Below are 20,721 nucleotides of genomic sequence, written 5' to 3' on the forward strand. Positions count from 1 at the left end.
GTGCTTTCTTTGTGTTACGGTGTATTTGATCTAGATTTATGGCACCAGCTCTCTCTTTCTTCCTCTTCCTTTACGCCGCTTCCCACTTTCTTCCCTGGTGCCTTGAAGCCACATGCTTGTTTCAAATGACGCACTACCAATCAAAATAAAATAAAAAATAACACTGAACAGGTGATCAGTTGTGCTTTTTGGACCACTTACCATATACTTTTTTGCCCCATGATGGGAGTTGAAAAGCTGCAATAGTTCCCGATGGTGACAGAAAATAATTTACTAGTACATGGTGTTTTAATCCCTGCTGCAGATGGTGGATAACAATACTAGTAAAACATGCAGTAATGTTCCATTGCATACCACCCTCCCCCCGTCCTCGCAAGCATTATAAAAAATAGGAAACAACTCAGGACAGATAAAGAACACATTTGCTGTTTTTATTGGTGCCCGGTATGGCAATAATACTGAAAAAAGGAATGCAGAAAACAGGATGGTAGCAACCCACTTTTTCTTTTTTTTTTTTTTTAAGAGTACATCAACTCTTGTCCTTTTTTATTGTGGCATGAATGATAAACAAAAACATGAAAATATACAACTTATATTACACTATGTGTTATGAACAAAATATAAATCTATAACTCTATGTTATATTTACATAATTATTTATTTTTTATTAAATTTCAAGTGAGATGGTAGGTTGCACATACTTTGTTTTGAGCTCCAGGCATTTGATTGTCTCTTCTTTTTATTTATTTTGTGTGTACATCCAAAATAATTTGGAAGAACTAAGAGCTTTATAGCCGGTGGAGCTACGGTATATAAATACTGTTTCAGCATTCGACAAACCAGTGGCAAGCACACTAGGGAGCATGGCAATCTGAAAGCAGAAACTCAATTTACAAATGTTCATTTAAAAAATAAAATGGACAGTTTAAAGGTAAAACGGAAAAATGTTAACAGACATAAGCAACACAACTCCTCCAATACACCTTATGACATGCACAGGACACATGAATCCAGCAAAAGCGATGTGAAATTAACACAGCAAAACTGAAAATGCATTTACTCGAAGCTGGGCCGATAAAGTGTGTGTCACTAACGTATGCCCCCTGAAAAGTAGGAAGTGTTCAGCTACAGGAAGCAGGTCTAGGACTGAACAACGGCGCACATGGATGACATTGTAATAGCGGCCATTATATGAGACCAGCGGACGGATTAAGACAAGCAACCAGAGCCAATGTGTTTCTTTCTGCAGACAACATGGACATATCCCACGCAGCTTTGGCTCCCACTTCTATCACTCACCAGAGTTCAGAAGAGCATTACATCGAATCAGATGCAGCATGGATGGCAGTGCAACTCCTGCTAATCTGAGCATTTGCCATCAAATACTTCTTGAGAAGACAATAACTGTTTATCCCGGATATTCATTTTCTAATTTGCGGTTTGGGTTAGTATGATGTGCCACACTTATTCAGGCAGTGCTGCTGCCTTTGTAGCACTGCTAGTAAGACCAAGGTGGTAGCAACAGCCACATCATTGCAGGACACGAGCATAAAGCAAATCGGCAATTAGATGAAATCTTGTATTTTGCAGTAAAATGCAGTGAATATTTTAGAGTAAGACACAGATATGTGTAAACCCATCACTTAAGTAATTTGTTGGTGCGTACCAGTGTACCATAAACAGCTGCTATTGTAAAGCGCAATACATTTTCGGATATCACAATTATTTTCTGAGTGCTAGTTGCTTGTCCTAACCTTACAGTTAGGTTATGGAATGCAAGTAAGCGCCATCTTCTTAACTGTGTTTATGTCTGAACAGATTCAAGTATACAAGCTACTTCATAAAAACCCAAATGATTGACTTGTCAAGTCTAATGAAGAAGATGGATGCCCTTATTCCTGTTGGTCCTAGTTCGCAAAACCCCATTAGAAGTAAGCTGGATGCTCAATTGCTTTGAGGACTTGGAATCAAGTCTAAAGCTCAAAGGTGGTGCCAACTACGGTGCTCAACTCTAAGTACCGTGCCTAGTGTACGATTTGTCAAGTTCGCCACAGGATATCATTTCTGATGTCCTCCTTAAAACGTAAGGCCTTAAAGCACATAATGCATTTGGTTTTATATCCCAGTAAAGTATGAATCTCTACAAACCAAAGTGCACATAGTGGACTTGGTCTTCCAAATGAGGGGAATTCCACTATGAGACAAACTGGTCCTTTATATCACGGTGCAGTGAACGTCAGGGGGATGTCCAACTGTGCGGAGATCTCCCTAGTTATCGCACATGGTGGAATTGTGTAAATGACCCCACCTACTTTTATAAAACAATTGAAGCCTCGCATGGATAAGTGCCAATGATAATGAGGAAATTCATGGCAAGCATTATGGGCAAACCATCGAACTTCATGGGGAAACCACAGATAATCATGGTTTGTTAAAAATGGTCAACCCTTCTTGACACACATGGCCGAACACATACAATGTCCATCCGTTCATTTTTTTCAACACTTACAGCCACAAGTATCATTACAATTCGGCATGTGTGTTTATGAAATTGAAGATAAAATCAATTACATTTTGGTTCGGAAATTATTTTGGCAGTAGACTTTTCCAAAAAAAAAAATTATCTCTGAGATGCCATTGGAAAATGAAGATTTGAGAAATGGAAGGATCGGTCATGAAGTTTGATGGTGAAAATAAGGCTTTTATGTGTTCTAGTGCCAGAAGAAGACACCCTGTTGTAATGGTCTTTAATGATTTTTTTAGGACAATTTCTGGTGTCTTAAGTCTATACTTCCATATGACGTGTAGGATCATTTTGCCTTTTTGGTATACAGAAAACGAGTGTTATCAGAGAGAAAAACAAGTAAAACTACATATCCAGTTTGGATAACCGGGTTAATCATTGATTTTTAGATTTGTGCTGAAAGGTTTGCCTTTTAGAAGTCTAGATTTGTTTGAAGCCAAAATATAGACAATAAAACACAATACATTTTGCGTCATTTGCCAGAAAACTGTTGTATATTGATTTACGACTGGCTCAGAGCAAGCCCGGCTTGCCTGCACCTACCTGGAGCTAAAACAAAGTAATCTTGTAGCCCAAAGACATAAATGTACAAAGAGTCTTTAAAAAGGTGGAATCTGAGCTTCCAGCAAATGTGAAGGGAACCCAAATGAGTCAGAAAATGATTTGTTCACTTGAGTCGAGAACAAATATAAAAAATATTTAAAAAACAAAAAATAAAAAGAAATTGCCGTTTTCACATTTTACATAAGGAAAATGATATAAAAACAATTGTCTTCTGTTATGCTTGTCCAAACAGAGTGCTTCAAAAACAAATTGGCTCGAGAGATCATGGCATTTAAATAATTACAATGAGTGAGCTGTAAATTAGGATTTAAAAACCATGCTCGCGTTAATTCACTCCCAAGAAATCAGCATCACAATTCATGGTTGGTGAGGCCCACCATAAAAGAGCCAACAGGTCATGAGGAAATAGGTGGCTTGGATACAATATGAAAAAAAGTCAATTTAATATCTGACCGTTTTTATGCTGCATTGCCAATTCAAGGCATGATAAAATAAAGAAACAAAAAAATAAATTATACATAATTTACTAATCTGGGAACAGCTGACCATTATTATTATTATAGATATTATTATTATAATTATTATTACAACATTAGGAAGAATAGGCAGTTCAACTGAAAAAAAATACAGTCATCAAATACAAACGGAAAAACATAAAACAAAAATCTATCATGCAGGATATGTTCAGTGACTCCAGAGGGACACTTGAAAAGAAGATTGGGGCAAGGTACTGTTTTGCTTTTGAAAGATATTTTAAGACTTAATAATAAAAAATATGCGGGGAGAATATTTCGCACATCCAAGCTGCCTATTGGAGCTTCCTGTTCATTTTTGATTGATGAACCTTATATCTGTGGTTCCCGCATGCTGCTTCCGGTCACGAGTTCTACAGGGACGGGTCTTTTGCTACTTATGGTAGACCTCCAGCAAGAAACACATGAAGGGAGAGAAAGAAACAGGCATGCAGGCAGCATTCCGCCAAGAGGTCTATGCTTGCTCTACTCAAGCAGCAGTCATGGACACATCAAGCATGATTAAGGCATTTTATAGGAAAATAAGACAAAAGGAGCTGCCGTAAATGACAATGGGGAGGGCGATGAATGGCAGCAAATTGACAGAAATCTGCCATTTGTTTGCAAAAAAAGCTGAGCCGCTGAATCCTTCTTTTAAGAAAAAGATCTTTCACAAAAGGACTGCGGATAGACCTGTAATGAAGATGCATTCAAAGAGTACAGCTTCTATTTTTAGTCGGACTAATTCAGACATATGACATGGGTTTGAGCGTGGGTTAGGGTTTGTGAAATGAGTGTTGAAGAGATCAGTTTTCACACGATGCCCCCAAAAACTGGGAACAAGGATAATGTGCACACGTAATGGTGCAACAGGATTTCTTCCTCATTCCTACAGTGAACACGGTCTTAAGTCACTGAACCACATCATTTTCTTTTCAAATATTTAAGGGTTGGCAAGCATGTGTCTCTAGCACAAACCTTTGAGGGTTGGCAAGCATGTGTCTCTAGCACAACGCTTTACCATGAGCATTTACAAGGCTGTTTTCAGTGAAATGAAGAAGGACCATAACTTGCAATGCTGGCAGGTGAGAATCCTAGGAGGACACTCGATTCTCAACTGAGTTTTTGAAAAGAATTTCAGGGACCCCATATTTTCCTGCTACATCTCATGCGGACATGTCTCTGTACACTAGTTCTCAGAATATTTGGGGATAGGGATGACAGCATATATTGTCCAGAATGCAATGTGATTATTTTGTTACTATCAAATGTGCATTGAAAAGTATATTCGAAGTGCAAATACAAATGAAAAGGCTCCTGGATGTCTAATAACTGAAGGATGTGATATTTCACCCCCGAGCATGGTTTTACTTAGAATGTTCGGTCATATTTCATTAGTACCATAACACACACATACGTACGCGCACACACAAATCCATGGTCATAAAATATTTTCTCTAGTTCCTTATGTCTCTCTCACTTTCTCTCTTTCACCTGAGAACTGCACCTACAGATCATGTTACAAAAAATAGTCAAAACTCACCAGCTGCTGGTATATCAGTTTTTTAGGGATTGTCTAAGACATAACACTGTCCTAAGTTAAGACAGACCAGTAAAACAATTGTTTAAAAAATTGAACTAGTTCATGACTTGAGTACAAATTTGGCACTTGCTAAAAGATGCAATGTGGTGTGCAATTGGCGAAAAACTGTCCTCTCCGAACAGCAGAATTGCTTGTTGGATGGTGACAAATATAATTCCCAGACACTGTCACCCCCTGAAAAAAAGTATATGTATACGAGGAGGTAAGCAGAAGAGGGATGATTTTCTTTTTTCTGTCAGGTGCATTACAAAAAAAAAATCGTACTTCTCTTTAAACTGTAGCACAAAACAACAAAACACATTCACAAGCCACTTGTTGGCACTGTGTACCTGAGTGAGAATTTCTAGAACATTGTAGAACAAACAGCCATTAAAGTTTTTTTGAAAAAAAAAGATTGAAGGGTAAGACTTCAGTGCTCGGGTATAGCAGCTGAATTACTGGCATTGTTTTACCCATAGCTTATTTCTTTCGGTTGTTGTTGTTGTCGATGATGATGTTTTTCCTTTTCAAGCCATTTGATGCAGACTGAGGTCTATTAGTCAGCCGATGTCCCATCTAGTTAAGACTAATAGTTAAAGTAACAGTCAGTGTATGAGAAAGTTAATGTGCTTGGCCACTGGTAAGGATGAGCCAGCTGGGGCTTGTTAAGTCCTCTAAGGTCCTGCTAGTTGACCCTCATCAGTTGGCTTGTCCTGCAATATGATTTTCATTGTCACTGCCATAGTCCACCTCTGGCTCATCCTCCTCATCGTACTCATCGTACATTGCTCCGTTGATGTCATTCCCATGAATCTCTTCCTTGATATGAGGCTCCTCGGTTTTAATTCCATAAGTGCTCTGGATAACGGGCATCCCTGGCTCCGGGCTACTGGAAACACTTGAGTGCTCCGACGGGAGATGGGGTGAGGGCATCCCTGCCATGGCAATGGCTCCTGGGTAAACAACTCCTGATGAGGTGATAGGAATCTGTGCTTGCTGTCTGTAAAAGAAACAAAAGTAGAAAAATACTTTACTGTCAGACAACGGCATGACTGCACAAGCCGTTCGAATGAAATCATTGAAGGGTCACTTTAGGTCAGCAGAATACAATGATATCCCGTTACACTGCATCCCATCGCCGACGTATCTATCACCACACTGACAAAAAGTCAAAGATTTAGGATAATAGTCCACACTGACCTATATATATTGTCCCTAGGATTACCCAAGTGGTTAAAAATCGCCTTTCCGTGCATGAGATAAACAATGTGGATGGACCTACTGACATAGGAACATTAACCCTTAGGACAGTATGTATACATTTGTTCATATTCGGATGCGAGGGGGCCACAAAGGCTTTTTTTAAACTCCGCTCCAGGGGTGGGCCGTGAGGTGCACTCTGAAAATGGACAGAGTCCTGTTTGGATCATTGGGTTTTATTATTTGCAGAGCTGATCAAAATAGACATTGTGAAACTGTACAAAATGCATAATACTTTGATGCTTGTGGCATAGACCAATTAGCTCATACCACAGGAAACAGGAAAACGATCTTCTCTTTATGTGCCACGGAGGAGTGTCCTTTGAATATATATGTCTGGCCTGCACATGTGTGTACATGGATGGCATTCCTTGCTGACAATATTGAATACATCGCTATCGCTGATCAGATCCGATTGGTTTAGCGAGAGAGGTCCCCTGGCCAATCCCAAAACACATTGGGCCTCATTACGAGTCCGGCGGTAACCGTGCCGGAAATTCCGGCAGGTTACCGCTGGACTCTTATTACCATTCTGCCTCCGTGATTGCGGGAATCACTGGGGCATTACAACCCCGGTGACCCGGTAATTCCGGAGGCGGAATTATGTTAATCCCCATTCCCATGGAGTCCAATTGGACTCCTTGGGAATGGGGAAGTGGAAACACCGGCACCATGCTGTAATGGTGCCAGTGTTTTCATGTCCGCCTGCAGGCGGGTGGTGTTAAACCCGCCAGGTCAGACCTGGCGGGAATGAAACTTCCCGCCTGCAAGACTCTTAATCAGCCGGTCCAGAAAGAACGGTGGTGGCGGATTTACCACCACCGTTCTTTCCGGACCCCCTGACTTGTAATGAGGCCCATTGTGTTGCGTGATCCTGCATCTTTCATTAGAAAGTACAACCTTACGAAAAGGCCTGCTGCCTGGCCCCCTGCGATGTAGACTATGTCAACCTCCTTAGTCTTTAGGAAAGCTACCAACGCTTATCCTGTCATAACCAACGTTGCTCAGTTATCACTAACATCTCAGTGCACAGAGATAATATGGTCCGTGCAAAGTGTGATAAAGACAGGTACACCTTCACTCACAGCTGACATATTTTAACTCTTCATGTGAATTCAACCTGTGTCTCTGCTGCCAGTAATTCAGAGAGGTGTCTTTTTCAGTCTAAGGGGTAAGCCTGGGCGAATAAAGGCGGCCAAACCCCGAAACACACGCATTTTAACTGTATTCGGCTGATTTGCGTTTGCACCAACTTTTAGGAGATTCAGGTGACAGTTTTGGGTTAAACTCATTACAATTCATGGTGATGAAATGTTGCTGTAAACACTGGGTTGAAGATGTCCGACCTTTCCTTGCCAGCACATGTTCAAAGTAAACTAACTGTAAAGTTAATGGAATAAGTCAACATTTCAGAATCTTTCCCATCAGTGATGCTCAAAGAAAGCAAAGTGTCTAAATGACGAATGGCTTGCACCTGGCTGTTTCTTAAATATAGAAACCAAAATTAACTCTGTAGCGCACAATAAACCGTAATCTTTAAAAAAAAACACTTTGTGCCAAGTTCACAAAAAGTAATGCAAATACAAAATGTGCGAGTCAACTTATTCACAAAGGCGGCCTGCACATTTTCAGGGTGTTGTGCTGAAGCACAAATAATGCACTGGCAACCCCCTTCCATAAATCAGTATATGGAGCATTTATGGCACTCCCATGCCCCTACGGGGATGCTAGGAGTGCATTTCATCATGAAGATCCTCATGGAATGTGTAAAAAATGAACATTTTATTCTATTCCTGTTGAGGAACAGTAATCTAAGTTGGACATCAGCGGTTCTTATTGGTTCTGTTCCACACTTAAAGAAGTGCGTGAACAGGTCAGAAATAACCCTGTCATGCATTGTACTTCCCCTGCACTTGTTCCATAGAGGCACAGAGGAACAGGTTTGTTTTCTGCACATTTTAATGCACATCTCGTTTCTGAATTAGAGATGTTGATTACAATGTGCAGAAATGCCTCCTTATCTGTGTAAATGTGCAAATGGTACGTTTGGAAAAGGAATCTAAATGTGTGCATCCCTGAGGAACTTTGTGAAAAGGGCACATCTTTTTTGGGTGCAAGTGATGTGATGAACTAGTACATCTCATTAATTGTGTCAATAAAATATTTGAGAACAGGCCACTTACAGTCGCAATGTTATGTATTTTCCCAGCTACAGAGCTCCCAACATTGTAACCGTACCTGACTAAATTATGTTCTTATAAGGGACATCAGAGTCTGCATTATGAATGGTGGACATGACTCCGTCACAGCCCTACTGGCCTTTGAGGTCATTGACCTGCAGCCATGGACTCTCCCCATTATTAAATCACTAACATCAGTAGTCCTCATCGAAGCAAACTCAGTAGGATGAAACCTCATGCACTCTTATTGGATGACAGTCTCTACCCAGGTCCAATAGGCTTTTCAAAGGTCTATGGCTGTTAGGAATGTCCTATATTGTTATATTATATACCCCAAAATTACTACAGCTGTCGACATATTGAAGCTCAAAAGCTGACTCATGCGTGCCTAACATGTTACCAACTGCTCGACTGACATGCAATCTGAGAATTCCCCATTTGAACTTGACTAATTTGATCAACTTCAAAAGGATGAAAGGCTGAGTTCTTCTTATGCAGATCCAAACCTGGGGCAAGTAGGTTTAAAGTGGATCTATGCAGTGGGTGCATTAATCTACGGAGGTATTTTACTACACAGTTTAATGTACTCTCCCCACTTGGAAACATCCATAGATGCACAGTACTCCAATTTTTCTTGCTAACGCCCCTCAGCCAGCCTCACTTTTTCCCCCAACCTTGCTCTCACTTCCTGAAGCCTGTTAATCTATGGTATTTATGTTTTTAACCTCTTGGGATAGAACATAATCTGTGGGAGCCCGCAAACTACCCATATCTGACTAGGAGATTCACGGTAGCCCTCGGATCACTTTACAAAAAGTTTGCCCAGGCTTACAGGGAGATGTTGAAATGATTTTTAGCCTGATTTGTAGCCCCTGCAGTGAGGTCACCACGCCACTGGCAGTGATGCAGTGTGAGCCCTTCAAAAACCAAGGGGGATTCTGTGATATTCCCTCAGAGAAACGAACAGACCTGGACATCACCTTTGTTGTTTTGCTGTGAAAGAGGCCCTTCACCCTTCTTCTCCATCCTTCACTCCTCACCCCCCTCCCTCTCACCCACCCACTGCAGGAAATACTACTTTCCCCCCTCTACTATACTACACAGCAAGCTCCCCCCTCCACACATACAAAAACACACACTTTTCCTTTGGTGCTTTGAAGCGGCATCCGAAGTGTATGACGTGGTAGAAAACACTAATGGGCTAATACGTTCAGTCCATATTCGAGAACCCCAAAAAAGAAACACTGAATTCACTGATGGTAACAAATCTCATTGACAATATACAATAGTTTACAGTCTGTTCCATGTGATGTTTCGGTAACATCACCTTTATCATCATTACTCAAATGTGAGATCATTTTTGCAACAACGTACTCGAGATTCCCCTTCCAAAATTACAGTTTTGAGAGGAAAAATAAAAACCCATCTGCGGTGTTATGCTTTATATGAAGACTTGCGTGAGATAACAAACCCCCAAGATAGCTCAGTGGGCTGGCAGTCTGCTGTAGAGATCAATGGGTCTGCTGCAGACCATGGGTTGCAATGGAGTCAGTCGTTCACTGTTGCTTGCTTGATCCGATGATTACACTTGGGTTAGCAGCAAAACAGCCTATGCTGAGGAGCCAGGGGAGATTTGAGTTTGTGGTGTGTCAGTATGACTGTTTTATTTTAATAAATGGTCTTAGGAAACCAGCTTTTCGCGTGTGCTAAAAGAACCAGACTGTAGAACCTTTAAGGACTGTCTAGAAAGAGCATCCAGCATTGAAACTGCAGGTAGAAGGTATCACAGAGGGAATGTATCCGTAGACAGTGGCATATAGACGGTCGTCTGATTGCGCAATACCCGAGACCTGAGAATTGACAAGTTGGACTCAATGATGGGGCAGTCTGAAATACCCGGAAGCCTATAAGGAACTCGGGAGATTTCCCAGTAGGCATCTGCACCCAAGGCCTCTTTTGTATGGTATGGCCAACTTTTCCCATTGATAAAGGTTTGAGCTGGTTGAAAATGTGTAATATGGGGCCACTGTGAGCATTATTTCCAGGTCCTCTTTTGGTTCCCAGTCCACCCCTGCCCGGAAGATGACTCTCAGGTTCTGGTGAGATAGACGCCCTCAAGTCTGTACAAAAGACTTTAATCCAACTTTGTAAACGTACCGTCTCTGGGTCCAACCACTAGAGGGGCAGGAGTGTGTAGGGCATGTTCATTTATAATAGAATTATACAGCAAACAGGCATACGAGCTTTACCCTAGAACACTAGATCTGCTTGCGGGCGGGCAGAAATACAATGTGACATTGCCACCCTTCTGTTTTCTTTCTACACTTTTAGTTAACGACCTCTTGGCTGCCTTGCACTTGCCACGTTTTATGCAGCAATTCATTTGCTGCTCTCCTGTCACTTTCCTGACTGTATTTTCAGCTGCTCAGGCTTATCCCGCAGCACTATTTAGAAAAGGGCTCAAGCAGAATACACGTAGCTTCAAAGGCCTGGCCCCTTTGAATAAGTGGTGAATAAAAATGAAATATAGCGTCAACGAATACATGAAGCAACTTACCCAACATTAAAATATTGCCTCATCTCTTGGCGTCTGTTGCGCATGATCGCCTTGTACTCGCCGATCCGCAGCTTCTTGCCGTCCACTAGGCAGGTGCGCTTCGGCCGGGGTTTGTATTTGTAGTCTGGGTACTTCTCCAGGTGCTGCTTGCTGAGTCGCGCTTGCTCTTCGTAGTAGGGCTGCTTCTCGAGGTTCGTCATCGCCTTCCAGCGGGAGCCTGTAAAACAGTAAGGGGTAGGCGTCAGCAGTGCCGTGAGGTGGCCGGTTTGAGAAACGAGGACTGTTTTTAGTCATCAGAAACATGCAGGCTGTTAGGAGTATTGAGTATTGTGTTGTTGATTGTAAATGTCAGTAACGCCAGTCTCGTGCAAGAAGTAGACAAGGCATGGGTGCTCCAAAGGATCAAAAAGAGGTAATGAACAGGAGCATAACGCAGCTGCTGGGTGTGCATCAACCAGTAAGCAGGACTTACCTCGAGGGAATGACATTCCACAAATCTAACCGGTCCATGAGATGCAAACTATAACTTTGGGTCCACTATATATGCCCCAATATGCCTTAAATGTGTACCAGGTGTGTTCTTAAGCACCCTTATGTGCATTATCAAACAGAGAATTCATGTCCTGTAGATGTTTGTATGGCACCAGTTGGCCTCAGGAGTTAAAGGTAGATCCTTCTAGCCGTTAATGGCCAGATAGCCTGCTGTAACAAAGAATGCCCAAAACACCATGCCAGTCCCACAGAATGACCCAAGTTCCCTAATAAATGGCCAGTTGTGTTTTTTGGTCTCATCAATTCTCCATTTTAGAACCCAAGCAGTATTTGGTTTTGACATAAGTGGGTTACTGCCATGACCAGTACATATTTTGTGGCTGTGTCACGTCAGAGCCATCAACAAAAAATGCAAGTAAAAGGATTCATAATTATAACTGTTCTTTTGTAACGTGTGTAACACCCGAGACCAGTTTCTAAGCGCGAGACTGGTATTCAAACCTGTGTTGCTATGCGTTGTCTTGCTCCCGAGACAAACGTGTTGCCCCTGAGCGATATGACAAGCTCTTTTGGCTCAACCTGCATACATGATTTCAAATGTTTACTGCTCCTCGTCTAATGGAAGTGTTTTCAATTAATTTTATTTTTGAACAACCTGTTGTGCTGGAGAGTGGCATACATACAGTTAGTGGGCACAATATATCCCATGTTTGGTCTTGACGCCCTCATGTTCATCACACTTCTTGATGCCCTGGTTCAAGGAGTATGCAGAATTGTTAACTGAACAGCTGTTTATTTTCTAAATGCTGCAAAGTGATTGGCTGACACTGAGGGAGAGTCAGAGAATCCGACAGAAGTCTCAACTGTCAATCTTCTGCAATCGAAGAAAACTGAAGACAGACTAGTTACCAAAAAGCACTTCCCTGACAGATATCTTTCACTATCAGGATGGCAAATTAACTCTACCAGACCATAAAGAAATCAAACAAATGCTACACAATGACATATTTCAATCATTTATTGAGGTACACCGGTCAATAAATTGATCAACTAAATTTCACAGCAGCACACAACAAACCAGTTGGTAATACAATTTGACAGTATCAAAATAAATAACTGCCAGCACAAAAAATGGTTTGTTTTTTAACAAACACATAGCTTGAACAGCTTCGATAGACAATACACAAGAGTCGTTTGTTTCAATGCTTCTGTAATGCAAACCGAAATTCTAAAGGTCTCTCACCAGTATCCAGGTTTATTTGTTTGTTAATTTATAACGAAGCATCGCGCCATCTTGCTTCCAAGACAAACATGCTGTTCCTTTCCAAGTTGCAGGCACTCCCAGGTAGTTACTGCCTGGGAAGGTCTTTTCCTATAATATAGTTTGAATAGGGCATGACAATATTGGTCCTTGTGACCCCGGTGTCTCTCTTTAAATTTAAATGTCTCACTAGTATGCTCATCTCCGGTCATTTCTCGACTGCACAAGACTCGTGGTTTTCTAGTCTCTCTTGCCAAGACTAGGTTTCAAACTCTGTGCAGTTTGGGTTGCCCATCCCTTGAGCGAATTCACCCAGAACTACAAAGTGATATTTGATAAGGCCAGGTTGCTGGAGGGTGAGCACTTACTGTAACAACAAAAAAAAGCAAAGGAGGCCGGGAAGCATTAAGCTGTCGTTTATCTGCTCGAAGAGTTTTGAATAATTGCCATTGCTAAATCCATTCTCTGCGTCACACTTGGCCTCCCCAATTTTATGAGAAGATGCTTTTGTTGGTACAATCCATCCATTTATATACTTTGCTTAAAGACACAGTAGGCCTCATTATGAGGTTGGAGGTCGCCTAGCCGGTTTTACCGGCAAGGCTACCTCCAAACTCGCATACAGGTCTGACACCCGCAAATGGGCAATTACTGGGCTATTCTGACCAGCCGGACCCGGTAATTGCCCTTTCGCGGGTGGCGGGCCCAGTACATCCCCATTCCCATTCCCATTTGAGTGCCATAGGGCTCAATGGGAATGGGAAGGGTGGTAGCACCGGTACTGTTAATAACGGTACCGATGCTACCATCATGTTCTGCTTGCGTGTGCCAGTATGGCCACCAGGTCAGACCTGGTGGCTGCAAGGGCACCCGCAAGCAGAACTCCTAGTATGGCGGTACGGTAGCAACAGTGCCGGTAGCAATACTGGCGCCGTTGCTGCCTTACAGCCATACTTGTAATGAGGCCAAATGTACCCTTCCACGGTACGTATGCTGGAGAAGTGGCACCACAAGGTTGGAGTGAACAACTTCCTACTGGAAAACTAATTTGTTTGGTTCTTTCTAAATAAATTGGATTCCCTTCACAAAAATAATGGCTGAAGACCTGTGAAGCAGGTAAATAACAGTTCATCGTGGCGCCCCCAACACCCATCCGTGGCGGGCAATGTTTGAGGCCCACCAAATGTGATATCGAAGGGAGTTCCCCGGTTTACCAGGCCCTTCTCCAGGGGCCGAGGTCGGAGAGCAACGCAGACTGCGTCAAGCGGTCTAACAGCTCTGGTCCACGAGCGCTTTTAAAGTAACTGGCTTGAAACATTGCTGTTGACATTTTCCAGTTAGGATTGGAATAGAAACCTCCTGTCTCACTAGAGTAAAACACTGCCAGCTGCGCAGCCTAAAGCTGTCCGCTTTTTCAAGTTTCAAATAAATCGTTACGGAAACAGCGGCTAAAGGTTACGTTTGCACATGCACTTGTCCTAGGCAAAGTAACCCAACAAAATGATTTTCATTAAAAAACAGACCACGTTGTTGGATTATAGGGGCGACATACCTTAACGGGAGTCTTTCTAAAGCAGCACCTCAGAAATTACATTTTTGCACATCTGCTAAAAGTACACATTAGTAAGTCTTCTTAACCGATTCGTGATTGTTCATTTTGTCACGTGGACGGTTTCTATTAAAGATTTGTGTAAAACGAGTTATGTTAAACATATGAGATTTGCCATATTATTTGACAGGTCAAGGTTTCTGTAAGTGGGATGCCTACCTCAATGCGTGGCAGCTTAATGGGTTGCCGTGCTGAATGGCCTATGCGACTGGTTGCATCTGCAGGCATGTATGTGCACACATTGTGCCTAGATGAGGGCCTCTAGATAGGTCTTCCACCCCTCCAACCCCCCCACCACTTTAGAATACAATTGTGGGCTTGTCTTTACCAGCGACCAAAGAATACACAATATCCTAAAAAATCCTAAAACATCTGCAATGTCCTTCTTGCACCTATATTAGGTAATGTTACTTTGCTTTTTTACTTCACTGACTCCTGGCATATTGTGCCCCCGCTTGGGGAAACAGACCTCCGTCACTGGGAAGCAGAGTAGGGGTAAACTATGGGGTTGGGGGTCACGAAGGAGTTTGCAGATGGAGAAAGAATGTTCCCTTGTCATGGCCGAGAGAGTCCTCATGCTCGCACACCATCTCCCAATAACAAAATCTGGAGAACACACAACCGGATGGCTGATGTCAATTGTTGCAAAGACTCAAGGCCTCATCCCGAGTCTGGCGGTATCCCAGCGGTAATAACGTTACCGCTACTCGGTCCGGCGCTATTCATAATTTGCTGTTGGGCGGTTATTGTCCCTTTCCTATTGGGTCCGGGGTTGGGGACGCTATTACTACTGGCGATAATTGCGCCAACGGTAATGGCAATGAAAACGTGTGGTAAGTGGATATTTTTCACTTCAGCTTTTTGCTAGAGGTAAATCTTCAACTTACTAACCATAATAGGGCCAGCCCTTAAATGCAGCGGTTGAAGCGTTACTGCCACATTTCAGGGCTACCGCCCAACTCGTGATGAGGTCCTCAGTCTCACTTGGCTCTAAAATGCACTGATAAATGGGTTCCACAAATTGGGTCTGTTTAGGGCAGGGCTCTGCATTCTGCAGCTCTACAGATGTTGTGTAGTATGACTCCCATTATCCTTCACCACAGGCTATACTGGCTAAACCTAATGGGAGTGGTAGGCCAAAACATCTGGAGAGCCAATGGTTGCAGACCCCTGGGTTAGGGGAACCCTCTCAAATGAGAATGAAATATCTCTTTCCTCAATTCTAATATGCTCTTGGACGTCGAGGCCAATTAGTATTTCAATTACCTGTTATCTTCATTAGGTGTGACATTTTGTCTTACTTTCTCACGGTTAAAGGAGAATAGACTTTCAGAAAAAGGACATTTTAATCTAAGAAATCAGCTGGAAGTGCCTAAATGTGTTCTTATAGCAGCATGAGGTGCTTTAGGAATCTGTGGTAAATGATCAGTTCTGCTTAAGAAAGAACACACTATTTCCACAAGAATCCCAGATTCACATGAGTAGCTCTCACATTCATCCTGCACTAGAGATAATAGGACTTGGATGCGTACATCATGGGAGGGGCTAGGCTCAGCAAAAATAAATCTTTAAGGGGAACCTTGCGATTGGTGCAGAATTCCAGACATGACATCGGGGCAGTGGTCACTGTTGTCCACAACAGCACTCCAGCTACTATTAAAGAAGAGGATACAACTAGTGGATGGCATGCATAGGTGCAAAGTTAGCGCCATCGCCGCAGCATGGAGGGCATTGCTCTTGGGCATGCTCTCATTGGGAAGGTGTAAGCAAGAGCTAAGGGCACTCACCAAAATTCTCCAATTGTATCCTGCCATTTGCTGTCATATTTTAGCATCTTCACCCCCTCCAATCCCATTTGTGGGACTTTAGGGACTGGCACAGAGGTTTCCCAGGGATCCTCTGGGATGCCAACACAGACCTGGCCCTCTCATAAAGAGACATATGGGCTCCAAGCAAAGGGATTGCTTTGAGGGAGGTGCCAACACAGACCTGGCCCTCTCATAAAGAGACATATGGGCTCCAAGCAAAGGGATTGCTTTGAGGGAGGTGCCAACACAGACCTGGTCCTCTCATAAAGAGACATATGGGCTCCAAGCAAAGGGATTGCTTTGAGCCAACACAGACCTGGCCCTCTCATAAAGAGACATATGGGCTCCAAGCAAAGGGTTTGCTTTGAGGGAGGTGCCAACACAGACCTGGCCCTCTCATAAATAGACATATGGGCTCCAAGCAAAGGGATTGCTTTGAGGGAGGTGCCAACACAGACCTGGTCCTCTCATAAAGAGACATATGGGCTCCAAGCAAAGGGATTGCTTTGAGACAACACAGTCCTGGCCCTCTCATAAAGAGACATATGGGCTCTAAGCAAAGGGATTGCTTTGAGGAAGTTGCCAACACAGACCTGGTCCGCTCATAAAGAGACATATGGGCTCCAAGCAAAGGAATTGCTTTGAGGGTGGTGCCAACACAGACCTGGCGCTCTCATAAAGAGAAATATGGGCTCCAAGCAAAGGGATTGCTTTGAGGGAGGTGCCAACACAGACCTGGCCCTCTCATAAAGAGACATATGGGCTCCAAGCAAAGGGATTGCTTTGAGGGAGGTGCCAACACAGACCTGGTCCTCTCATAAAGAGACATATGGGCTCCAAGCAAAGGGATTGCTTTGAGCCAACACAGTCCTGGCCCTCTCATAAAGAGACATATGGGCTCTAAGCAAAGGGATTGCTTTGAGGAAGTTGCCAACACAGACCTGGTCCTCTCATAAAGAGACATATGGGCTCCAAGCAAAGGGAATGCTTAGAGGGAGGTGCCAACACAGACCTGGCCCTCTCATAAAGAGACATATGGGCTCCAAGCAAAGGGATTGTTTTGAGGGAGGTGCCAACAAAGACCTGGCCCTCTCATAAAGAGACATATGGGCTCCAAGCAAAGGGATTTCTTTGAGGGAGGCTAGCACTGAATTCTGCCAGAAGGGTGCACACTGCCTGATCTAGTACCTAGCACACGTAATACTAATGCAGGTGCCAACTCGCGCCTTATACCGGTTTCTCTTACACTGAGACCCAAGTATCCGGGTGTCATTCGAGCCTTCCTGCCTTGATGACGGGAAAGGAGGCAGGTCCTAAAATGCCCTGTAAAACACATGCAGAGGCACAATGGTTCTAGGTAGGGTGACCATACGTCCCGGTTTTTCCAGGACTGTTCTGGTTTTTGCTGCTCTGTCCCACTTTCTCAAGATCATGTTTCCATTGGAAGCTGTAGTGGTCACGGTTTTTGAAAGTCGGTCTTCAGAGCGGACAGGCATGAATGCACAATCTCACACAGAAGAAATGCTGTATTTTACAATTTAAGGTAGTGTTAGTTTAATATGTGTTTATTTGAACAGTAACACTTAAACTCCCTTCTGCTTCAAACGCTACTGAAGTGTAGTGCCTTGACAGACACTTTCAAGAGTAAGTCCTACTTTTTTGTTAGTTGCCCTGTACCAGTTTTTTACTTTTTAAATCTGGTCACCCTATTCCCGGTTACAAGCTTTATAGAAGCCATCAGTGTCTTAGTTCTCGCTCGAGGTAGTTGGCATTGCACTGTTTAAGGGTCAGGACTCCAGAGACAGGCAGGGAATTGAAGTGATACTAGTGCTGGCACAAAGAGAATCGATCAAAACTGACGCAAACTTTACGTAAATGACGCAAGAAACACACGGAATTGATATGAAACAAAAGTGCTGAGCAGAGGGATTGTATTATCGCGAAAAGGCTAATGAATACAAGCACAAACAGCGTAACAGGAGTACATGTAAAAAACAACTTTGGTAGAGCCCCAGTGGAGAGGCGTGCAGAAAAGCTTCACAAATTGCTGAATGGCGGAGAAGACTAAATCTGTTTGCTCTTATGAAAGCAAACCGCTCAAGTGGCGTTTTGTTTTGCAAAGCAGTGGAAACGCGTGCCACCAGACATGTGCCAATATAGATTTCCTACTTCCGCACACACAACAATGACCCGGGCCTGCATTAACCGCTCCCCTCATATCGGCCAGCAACATCTAAGAGTGCTGTATACAATAAAAAAAATATACTTAAAAAAAACTTGTAGGAGAAACTGATGGAGGAAATTGCTAGTTTCTTTCAGACGCACAAACTGGGCACCCGGTAGCTTGAAGCCACTCGGCGCAGATCAGTTAACAGAAAGCACCCTGCTGGCTTCAAACGACTGTCCTTTCTCAATTGAAATAAGACCTTCCTATCGTTTCTGACAAGAAATGGAGCACTGGGGCATTCGTCTGCATTGTAGGGGAGTAATGTTAAAAAAAAGTCTTCTGAGCCGCTCGACGAAGCCCCATCCATTACTCTATTCAGATCTCGCCGCCTCCTTTCTAAATCTGGCGGTAAAAAAACACAGAGAGCCTAGATTGAGCTGTACCGACTGTCACCTCAGCGACGCCTGCCCTGAATTTGCACATTGTATTCCAACTACTGTACGTCTAATCGGAACAAGATGGCGCCCGTATCGCGCTGATCTGCCGCCAAACAGTGAAAAAGGCGATTCCTTATGTTAACAATTTCTGCAGAATGGTTTATTAAAGCCAGATTTTAGGGTATTATAAAATGCTTAGAAGCCCTTTAAAATGTCAACTAGCATCTCCAGAGACGGCATAAAATGTCAACCCAGCTAAAGCGCCCGTTTAAAGCAGAAGGAATTAGCAGTGTGCTGTCAGGGGCGGTTATCCAAAACAATCCGTTAAGAGGCAAAGAGCACGAGCTCGCCACAACGCAAACCTTCTGTAAGAATGGGACTTTTATCTGCATCAGTTTGGATATTTTTTGAAGTTTGTTTTAAAAAGAATCTTCGAGCTGAACATTAAATGGGCATCATTCTGTAATTAATGTAACATTATTCACAATATCGGTAAATGTTCAGAATTTTAAATGTATAAATGCTAATATTGTTGGGTAGCTTGCTCCTACACACCCCAATGTAAGGGATGTACCTACAGTCACAACATTCTTCCAAGCAGAAAAGGAAGGATTACAAATGGTGTCTTGTTGTTTCCACAGATATTTCTGAACAGTTTCCCACATGTTCAGACTGATTTGCCCCAGTAATTAACAAAACTACCCATCATCCTCTAAAATAGTTACCATTCAAATAACGGGCCTCATGCCATGCCTTGAACAATCTAACTAATGCTTCTGTTAAAATCACAACCATTTAATGCATCCACAGGACGATTTAAAATACACCATTCTACGGTTTGCGCACTTCACAGCCACATCTCTTAAAGCTGTTACTTCATGGGACCAACCCAGAGGCACACATTTTCAGTGATCCTAGGTCATTATGTAATATTCAATCTACCCTGCAACTGCTTTGATAATCTACTCCGCAACTGCTTTGGGAATCTGCCAGTCCTCATCAAATCAATCCGCCCATCCTTGTACATCACTTAAGCAATAATCACTGCCTCCCTTGGCTGTACCGGTTGGTTCCTTCCCAGGGGCCAAGTTCATCAGCCTGAGCGTACTGAGGATGGGCAGGCCTTTAACATGGGTCCCAAAGCTGTTATCATCAGGTACAGCATGGAGGCCGTGAGTATTGCTATTAGTACCCCAGGGGTATGTCCTGGGGTGTTGATAGCAATGTTTGTGTTTGAAACAAAGGGTGGCAGCAAATGAATGGCCCAGTGTTTCAAACAAATACTCACGCAACATGGCTGCCATGGAAGTGGATGCAAGGCTCAGAGTATAACCTCTCTTCCGTTTTCATAACAGCCTGGAGGGAAGTTAGGGGTGGTGTGGACACAATGGAGAAAGGTAAGCGGGAGCCCGAGAAGAAAGGAAGCAGAGGGGTTGCCGCGAAGAGGGAGGGAAGATGACATGTGGGTGCGAGCAGCAATGAGCTTGCTTGGAACATGGGCTTGGATTGTGAGATTTAGTATGCATTCCAAGGACCAGAGTGGCTGCTGCATTCGCTAATAGATGAAATTTAACAACAACCTTAATATTCCCACAGACAGTCATGGTCTTTCTCACAGTGCATTGGCAGCCAATTCTATGAATGAAACAAAGGACTCCCAGAGTTTATTGGTAACAAGTAGTTAGCTAAAAGCGTCAGCAAATTCCTATGGTGGTGTTTTACATTTTGTGCTGTAAAGTGAGAATGCTAGGTTTGGGGTCTTAAATGG

General features: G+C 43.1%; 1 protein-coding gene across 4 annotated transcripts in view; it reads right to left on the minus strand.

The window, feature by feature from the left end:
• Positions 1–410: 410 nt before the first annotated feature.
• SOX5 (SRY-box transcription factor 5) overlaps positions 411–20,721 on the minus strand; it is a 624,232-nt gene continuing 603,921 nt past the window's right edge. For all 4 annotated transcript variants that reach the window (XM_069628460.1, XM_069628461.1, XM_069628459.1 and 1 more), the window contains 2 exons: positions 11,180–11,396; positions 411–6,182 (listed from right to left, as the gene is read on the minus strand). In XM_069628460.1, coding sequence (XP_069484561.1) covers positions 5,882–6,182; positions 11,180–11,396 — 518 coding nt within the window. In that variant the 3' untranslated portion in view covers positions 411–5,881. The remainder of the gene's footprint in view (positions 6,183–11,179; positions 11,397–20,721) is intronic.

Source organism: Ambystoma mexicanum, chromosome 12 (genome assembly GCF_040938575.1).
Source record: "Ambystoma mexicanum isolate Mex_15411 chromosome 12, UKY_AmexF1_1, whole genome shotgun sequence".
Classification (NCBI taxonomy): Eukaryota; Metazoa; Chordata; class Amphibia; order Caudata; family Ambystomatidae; genus Ambystoma; species Ambystoma mexicanum.